Raw genomic sequence first — 8,792 nt, 5'->3', positions numbered from 1 at the left:
TCTTGAGAAGTCATTTTCCTCAATTTGCGTACCAAACACCTGAAAATAAATAAGATTACTAATTGTTTTCCAAGAAAATATTTTCCACGGAAAACATTTTCCGTTATACCAAACACACCCTTTAAGAATTTCCAATTAGTAAGAAAAAGAAAGGAAATTAAAATCGCAAAGACAATGGGGAGACACAATGACAAATTCTACAATCAGTGTCATTTTATGTTGTGAGAACGATATGAAAACATGAGTCTTTAACATTTTACTACATATTTTGCTGAGAGAGAAAATTGCAAGCCATATTAATAATACTAGTAATAAATATTATACTGCTATTATAACTAGCAGAAATCGTGGATTATATTACAGTATCATTTACATTCATAGCAGATCCAAGTAGTGTGGGACTGTGGAGGGTATCCATTTATCACCCTCGATAAAATTCCTGACAGTGAAACTTGATGCGACATTAGGATCATTACGCGTCCACGTTACACGTCTTGTTGTGTTTGCACCAGGCCCTCTATTTTTGACTTCCATATAGAATGGGTGAACTAGGGGCTCTCCCTGAAACTCTATCCAGCCTTTTGGATTTATCAATAGGTCTATGTAACTCTGCATAATCACAGTACTTGATAAGTTACCCCACGGCCGCCCTAAATACATAGTCACATTACCCGCATATGGAGTTGCTAATTGTACAGTGCAATTTTGCAACACGAGTCCTGATGCTTCTTTTTTACTATTTTTCTGTTGTGCTGTGATGGTAATATATTGGCCAGGAAGTGGCATACGTGCTTCAATTAAACAATTTTGGAACACCGCAGTTGCATCGCCACAAATAAAATCAACGGTACACAAAATTGTGCACTCCCTGTAAAACTGCTTGCCAAAGTGTGCGTATAAGGTGTCCTGAAAACCGTCGAATTTACACCTATAGAAGGTGCATGAATCAGCAGTTGCTCTTAAAGCTACTGCCTGTTGCATCTGAGCTCCAGCAAAGTTTTGAAAAGAACGTTCGACTTCCGAGTGCTCGGGTCGGACTTTATCTTTTGCGGCCACTGTTCCTTTGTGCCGAGCTTCTCTAGTGCGTACACTATTTCTAAAGGAGAAACACAAAAATTGTGAGCAGATAAGAGCGGAGGCATACCTCTTTCGTTTCGGTGTGGCGCGGTATGTCGAGGAAGGGCATCTGCGTGCCGCGGAAGAGGTAAGATAGATGTCCTGATATAGGGCTGATGCCTTTCTCGGCCGATACAGGGTCCTAACTGATCCCTTCGACCGTCGTTGCGACGATCTTTCTTGCTTCAGCTTGAACTGACGTCAGCCGTTGGATCGGACCATTGAGGTCGTCCTCGTCGGCCCTTACCTCGCGCAATAGGCGTTGTGGACTTCTTCCCAAGTGGTGGGAGGGTATTTCATGAGCCTGCTTAACAGTTTTCTGGTCGCTCTCGACCCATTCTTGCTTAACCCGTTCTGGAAGGCTGCTACCGCCATCCCCTCTGACACGTTCGACAAGCTCATTCTCACCCTGTTAAACCGGGCTAAGAAATCCCTGAGTCCCTCGCCGTGCGTCTTCTTAACGGCGAATATGTCATTTACCCTGGCTTCCGCCTTTTTAGCTCCTGCATGAGCGGTGATAAACTTGTCCGTCATTTCTTCGAACGTTGCTATTGACCGCGCTGGTAGTTGTGAGTACTAGGTTAGGGCTCCCCATGTTAAGGTTTCGCCGAATTTTTTCAGTAGCACCGATGGTATACTTGTTCTTTCGAAAGATCGTTGCCTTTTACGACTGTGACGTAGTGGATGATATGATCCTCTGGGTCTGTAGTACCGTCATATATCTTCAGGTATGGTGGCATTTTGAAGGTTTTTGGAATGGCGTGGGGGGCTGCTTCCTCATTGTATGGTTGCTCGATGAATCGACCAACGTCACATTTTGGTAACAACTTTGGGGCGCCTAGTATTTTGTCAACCCTTTCTTGATGCTCCTTCATCTGGTCGCGGAGTGCCTTATTCTCATTTTTCATTTCCTCCATTTTCTTTAGAATGGTTGCGAGTGCGTCATTACCTGCATCAACAGTAGTATGAGTGTTACCTGTGCGGGGATCATCTTGTTCGCCAGCGATTGTCGTGACATCTATGTGTGCAATGTCTCTATTCTCCCTTTGAGTGGGTTTATCAAGTATGTTGTTCAGAGTGCTTGTTAGCCACTCTTCCAGTAGTCTTTTTACTGCCGGTGGTGCCTCTCCTGTTGTAGATGTGGAGGCTTCTTTTTCGCGTGAAGCAGTTACGCTTTTGTGCGGGGGAGGTGAAGCATCTCTCCTAGGTGTAACGTTTGGTGTCATTTTCGTTGTCTTCCCTGCCGTCTTCGTTGATGGTGTTCAGGATGTTGGTTGTGACACCTGCTATTGCTTTTAACCTTGCATCTCCTTTTCCTGCCATTGTTAGTTTATGCCAAGCTAGGAAGAGATGATTATCCCTTTTTATGATCTAGATGAAACTAAAATCTTAACTAAAGAGCTCCCCACAGACGGCGCCAAATTATTTGACCAAAAGATGTTAAATCCTTTGATTAAACCAACCTTATAGTTAGAAGAAGGGTGAAACTCAGTTAAGAATAATAAAATCTAGATCAAGTGATAAAGGAAGTAAGCAAGATGAATGATGTTAGCTATTTTGTTGGAATCAATTAAATTCTCATAACTGCTACAACCTAAATGTGCAATCAATCTAAATGAATGCAGTCGGCGCAGAATGAAATAAGTATGTAATGATTGTGGAATCTTTTGATCTTATCAATATCGTATAATGATATAGGTTTAGGATGTGTAATCAATGAAAAAGGCTGCTCTTGTATTTACCCCCAGATGAATCTTTTACAAAGTGTTCTTTTGTCTTTTTTCTGGATCCCTTTTTTTTTCACTAACTCTTCCTATTTATAAGGGACAATCTCCCAAGAAACCCTAAAAAGTATAACATAAAGAATATTCGAAAAGCATATTCTTACTGTCTTCCACTAAGTTTACACTACCGTTGACATCTTATCTCGACTGACCGTTCTTGGTTGTCATCCTTCATCACGACGACCATTAGATGTTGTGTCACGATAACCTGGTTCCTCGTCTTATTCGGTAACCGTCGTAGTTGCCAAATTTGGACCCATACAATTAAGTGATAAGATAATTCAATAATTGTCTATAATTACGGAGAAAAAAGTCGAGGGGTAGTAAGGTCTTTTCTATTCTGATAAGGGACTTCATTTTATCGTATGTGACCAAAATCATTTCCCTAAGCAAGTAAACCAATTAAGAAGCCATCCCAAATTGGTAACAGCAGCCAAGGTTTCACATTACATAAAACCCCCAATTGCTAACGGGGTTTACCAACGACCTAAATTTATTAGTATATTAGTAGCAGATTACTAAAAAAATTGTAACTGTTTTATTTTTCAGAATTTAGTAACGAATTGCCAAGCAAAATTTTACTAACTAAACAATTTAGTTGGTAAATATGGTAATAAGTTCCTCCCTCAGAACCCCCCAAACCTACTCTTATTGCTTTCACCTCCTTTTAGTGACTAATATAGAGGACATGTTCTACTTATTCAAGCATTTTGATTCTCTGTGATTTCTGTTATATACAAATTGGTAGGAACTGACCTTAATAATTAATACTACAAATAATGAATTAAGCAAATGCCGAAGCATCTTTGTAGGGACTATCATTGTCAACTTTAACTGTTTCAATTGGTCATTATATTCTGTTAGTGTTAAGACACAAAATTTGTACGTACTTTTGTTATATTAGCACCAAATTAATAATATTTGATAATATATATGTTTGAAGCTTATGCTTTGCTCATAAATTGTCACAATAATTAAGTTTTCCAAGGGCCGAACACCAAATTTTGTAGTTAGTATTTAACATGTCTACGTTAAAGAACCACGAGGGGATGTGTTGCCCTCTACTCTTAATCAAAGGTTTTGGATTCAACCCTATATAGAGTGACGAGATTTCTAGTGGGGACCGCTTCCCCTTTAATGGGCTCTACGTCGTGCTAATCCGAATTAGTTGGCCGTGTGGATACTGAATATCGAGTTATTAAAACAAAATATATTTATATTAAAAATAGTGGTGACTCCATTACCTTCAAATAGTGGGTCCGCCTCTGTTGCTACTATCATCGGAGCTACTCATATTATATTGCTTCTGCAATCATGGTTTTGCTCGACTGGAGACTGAAAATTATAGTAACATTACGACTATATTTAATTTGTCGATTAAGGAGATTTTAAAAATCAAGATTGTAGCTTGTTGTATCATTATTTGTGCTGCCTGATAGATATTCTCGGCTCATGTATTACAAAGGCACTATTCAAATCACAAAAGGAAAATAACAAATGTCTTTAAGAAGTTCCAACTAGCAAGAAAAAGAAAGGAAAAATCGCAAAGACAATGGGGAGACACAAATTCTACAATGAGTGTCATTTTACGTGGTCAAATTATTTTCCTTTTTTGGTCGGTGAATTTCAGAACAATATGAAAAACATGTGTCTTTTATCATTTTAGCACTACATATTTTGCTAAGAGAATAAATTGCAAACCATATTAATAATACTAACAAATATACTGCTATCTGATGAATTACTTTGTCATTTGCATTCTTATGAGATCTAAGTAATGTGGGACTGTGGAGGGTATCCATTTGTCGCCCTGGATAAAATTCCTGACAGTGAAACTTGATGCGACCTTAGGATCACTCGTGACATGCGCCCACTTCACACGTTCCGTTGTGTTTGCACCAGATCCTGTATTATTGAATTCCATATAGAATGGGCGAACTAGGGTCTCTCCCTCAAACTCTATCCACCCTTTTGGATTTATCAATAGGTCTATGTAACTCTGCATAATCACAGTACTTGACAAGTCACCCCATGGCCGCCCTAAATACATAGTCACATTATCCGCATCTGGAGTTGCTAACTGTAACGTGCAATTTTGCAACACGAATCCTGTTGCTTCTTTCTCACCATTTTTCTGTTGTGCTGTGATGGTAATATATTGGCCAGGAAGTGGCATACGTGCTTCAATTAAACAATTTTAGAACACCGCAGTTGCATCGCCACATATAAAGTCAATGGTGCCCCCTGAAAACCGTCGAATTTACACCTATAGAAGGTGCATAAATCAGCAGTTGCTCTTAAAGCTACTGCCTGTTGCATCTTAGCTCCGGCAATGTTTCGAAAAGTGACGTCTTGCGCCATGAATCCTTGCCCATTCACCCCTTGAAAGAGAAACCAAATTAAACAGTCATCAGATCCAATACTGTTGCATGCAAACGTAATACTTAACAAATTACAAATATCTTTTTATTGTTAAAGTGTGTGATATGATTAATGGGAGTAAATTAAGAGCGATCAGTTTAATTACCTACGGTAGCACTGTAATACGTCGGGATGCCACCTCCATAGCTTTTATTCCCTGATATTATGGTTTTGTCCATTCCTTCTCCGATGAGAAGTATGTTTGTTTTCCATTCTTCGATTTGGACATACTCAGTTGTAGGTTCCTTGTTTTATTAGGATGTAGTATTTTGTAATGCTGTTGTTTGGAGCTGCCGAGACTGCAGCCATTATTGTCGTATAATTGCCTGATCCATCTAATGCTACTATTGCATTAGGAGGTGGTGTTATTTGTTGGCAATATCCTCCTTGGCATAAAATGCCCGCTAAAAAAATCATGACCATAGCAGTGGTGAAGTACGTCATTGATGCAAAATAGCAACAATATAATAATCAAATGCAGTAAAACCGTGCAAGAGAAGTTTAATGAAAACAGTCGTAATTTCCTATATCTCTAGGATATAATGCCTACTCTGAAACTCTTATTTTTTTTGACAACACAAACTCAGCTGATCAATAGGAAGGAGAAGATATTGAAAATTGAATGAAGGATCAAAGGAAGTTGAACATCATTATATAGCAACACTAGTTGGTCTAGTGAAGAAGAAATGGTAGGGAAATATTAAGAATAATGGACATTTTTGGGGTAAGTTTTTACCCTAATTGGGGTATAACTTAGGATAACGTAGTATAACTAATATTATTCTGTTTATAAGCGAATAAATATGTACATAATAGAGCAATGGAGAAAATGGTACAACTCTGCTTTTATTGTATGTTGGATCTTTATCTAAGGTTATCCTTTACAAGTTAAAAATTTAATTACGCATATCATATATCCTTTTCATCAAGTTATTAATTAATGGCAACGAATTGATTTGCACTATCAAGTTTTTCTTTCTTAATCGTCTAGCTTCCAGCTACACGCACAAAATATCAATCGACATATATATCTAAATCTCTCTTTTCAAGTAATTTTTTTTCCCTCTTTGTCATATCCAACATCTTTCATGCTACTTACAGTAGTACTAATTAACTTAGTAAACAGTATTTTAAAGAGCGGAGTGTGAACTGAGATGTTTTACTTAACGTGGGGCGAAGCATAAGTCTCAAAATATGAAGGGTTTTGAGTTTGGGCGAGGAGTTTATTTGACAATTATAAAAAAAATACAATGAAAGAAGTCTTATCACCTTTTGTTGTTCAAAAATTCTTTTATTGAAATAAGTCTTATATAGTTTGACTAGAAATTGAAAATGGTAAATAGTGTGAAGCAAATCTAGTCTATTGTGAAAACATAATTATATACAGTCGATATACAAAATTTAGAAAGAAAATTAGGAGAGTATGCTTTTTAAATTAAATAAACAAGTTAATATTACCTCACATCAGAGGACAATCTCAAACTTTTCTAAAAGCATTTTCAATAAAACAAATTAATTTGCAAGAAAGAGAATTAGTAAAGAACGTTATGATAATTGTTTAGAAGGTCATACACATACACACACATGGAGAGAAAGATATATAGACATATTTATATTTACTTCCTAATTAATATTTTTTTTTTCTCCTCTTCTCTAATTAAACCAAGCATGGAGTTGATTTTTTGTTTTATTCCCTTCATTATTAAGTGTCACGAAAAATAGAAAGGCCCCTTTGTTGAGTAGGAATATTTATTTTGAGGACACGAACCTTGACCGATGAGTTGGTTGAAGAAAATATATAGATTTCCTTCCATTGGTTATAATTTGGCAGTTTTTTGAAAGTTATAATTTGGCATCGTCTAGTGATGCTAAGTGACATTTCCTTCAGTTTATTGGAAAGGGTTAAATCCACTTTATCCCTTTAACCTTTAAGGGTTGGAAAATAGTTATGCTTCTTCTGAATGGGAACGACAACCCTCTTATATAATATTTTCCAATGAAATTTAAAATATTAACCCAAAGAAAAAAAAAGTATTATTATCTTTTTTCCTAAAAGATTTTTTAATCCAAAATCATCTAATGCATGCAGAAGTAAAAACACCTAACTCAAAACTTCCGATCAACGAGTTATTTCTATAAATAGCAGATGGAGTGTGACTCAAAAATATATAGTTCATAAAAAAGGATTCGTATTTGTGCACATACAATATTGGAGTGTGGCTCATGATGTATATTGATAAAAATTTATCACTAAATGCTAGATCCGTCAGAAAATATCAACTGATTTAATATTCATCGTTAAATTTCCCAATCGTTTTAAAACTAGTTGGCAACTTTCCAACTATTTTCAAAATTAGCTGGTAATTTACCAACGGACTTAGGCTCAGTTGGTGGTAATTATTAACAAATTATGCACTGTATGTAATATTATCAACTAATTCTAATCTGTTACTAGGCGAAATGGCTTCCTGGCCACTCAAACTTGTAGCGTTTTTAAAAGCCGATATATAAACTTTTGTCTTTCCCATTTAAACACTCAAACTCCTGAAACCTATAACTAATAAACACAATTGACCGTTGACCCATCCCATGTGGCGTCAGTTGGTCCTAGTCAGCCCCCTGCGTGAATGTCACGACTTTTAGGAGCGTGAGAGACCCCATTCCCAACACCCAACGGTAAAAAATAGGGCCTATTTAAGTGGGGTCTTATTCTTTCAATTGGATACACATTATCCCTCTATTATATGCATTTGAAGCTTCATTTTGCCTATTTCTTAAAATCTGAAGCTTTCTTTAATTTTTTTTTTCTTTTTCCAGATTGTGATAATGTATCAAAGTCTTGTATTTTGTCATTGTGGAGTTGAAGCTCATATTTGCATCACTTGGAAGCCAACAAATCCAGGTCGGAGGTTTTATGGGTGCTCAAACTATGGTCGAGCCAATTCTTGTAATTTTTTTAGGTGGTTTGACCCACCTCTTCCAGATCACTATAAACAGGTGATTTCAGGGCTGTTATCAAGAATTAGAGAAAGAGATCAACTACAACATAGGAAGAGGGTGAAGATCATTGTAACTTTAGTTGTTATAGTAGCACTAATAATTGTAATTTTCTTCTTAGTCTAGTTAGCACTAATAAGTGTCTTCATAACCCTATGTACAATGATAATGACAGAATGAATGATGTATTTTTTGTGGAATGAAAAGTAATTTTAACATAAACAAGCACACATATATAAACAACCAAGTTCGATCAGCCTTCTTGGTTGACAAAATTAGCACTGGACTGCTGTCTAGTAGCAGAAATAGTTTGAACATTGTTCCAAAAGAAAAGTCATACTTAAACAGACTTAAGTTAACCTACAAATTAAGTTCTGCAACTAACAGACTTAAGTTATCACAAAAACAAGTATTCAGTCATCTTCAAGGTTGAGATTGGTTGATGTTTTGCTGAGATTGGCTCAAGTTTGGACA

The 8,792-nt window shown here is 36.7% G+C and overlaps 2 protein-coding genes across 2 annotated transcripts; both read right to left on the bottom strand.

Annotated features, from left to right (window-relative positions):
• Nucleotides 1–375: 375 nt before the first annotated feature.
• On the bottom strand, nucleotides 376–2,342 carry LOC109236578 (pectinesterase 3-like). The gene is made up of 3 exons (XM_019402773.1): nucleotides 2,066–2,342; nucleotides 1,430–1,619; nucleotides 376–1,090 (listed from the first exon to the last, which is right to left on the bottom strand). The coding sequence occupies exons 1-3, from the start codon at nucleotides 2,340–2,342 to the stop codon at nucleotides 376–378; spliced, it is 1,182 nt and encodes a 393-aa protein (XP_019258318.1).
• Nucleotides 2,343–4,641: 2,299 nt separating this feature from the next.
• LOC109236577 (pectinesterase 2-like) lies at nucleotides 4,642–5,500 on the bottom strand. Its single transcript, XM_019402772.1, has 3 exons — nucleotides 5,428–5,500; nucleotides 5,165–5,281; nucleotides 4,642–5,081 (listed from the first exon to the last, which is right to left on the bottom strand). The coding sequence occupies exons 1-3, from the start codon at nucleotides 5,498–5,500 to the stop codon at nucleotides 4,642–4,644; spliced, it is 630 nt and encodes a 209-aa protein (XP_019258317.1).
• Nucleotides 5,501–8,792: the final 3,292 nt, after the last annotated feature.

Source organism: Nicotiana attenuata, unplaced genomic scaffold (assembly GCF_001879085.1).
Source record: "Nicotiana attenuata strain UT unplaced genomic scaffold, NIATTr2, whole genome shotgun sequence".
Taxonomy (NCBI): domain Eukaryota; kingdom Viridiplantae; phylum Streptophyta; class Magnoliopsida; order Solanales; family Solanaceae; genus Nicotiana; species Nicotiana attenuata.
The sequence above is the reverse complement of the archived record's forward strand: the minus strand, read 5'-3'. Positions and strand labels throughout refer to the sequence as shown.

Bases quoted from the DNA above. Each gene is read 5' to 3' on its own strand.
- LOC109236577 (XM_019402772.1), bottom strand. From the start codon at position 5,500: ATGGACAAAACCATAATATCAGGGAATAAAAGCTATGGAGGTGGCATC. The intron at 5,282-5,427 runs GTAATTAAACTG...TTCTCTTTCAAG, and splicing joins GTATTACAGTGCTACCGTAG to GGGTGAATGGGCAAGGATTC. The intron at 5,082-5,164 runs GTAAATTCGACG...GTTTAATTGAAG, and splicing joins TTTATGCACCTTCTATAGGT to CACGTATGCCACTTCCTGGC.
- LOC109236578 (XM_019402773.1), bottom strand. From the start codon at position 2,342: ATGACACCAAACGTTACACCTAGGAGAGATGCTTCACCTCCCCCGCAC. The intron at 1,620-2,065 runs GTAATGACGCAC...CCGCTCATGCAG, and splicing joins TCATACTACTGTTGATGCAG to GAGCTAAAAAGGCGGAAGCC. The intron at 1,091-1,429 runs GTTAAGCAGGCT...CTTTAGAAATAG, and splicing joins TCGAGAGCGACCAGAAAACT to TGTACGCACTAGAGAAGCTC.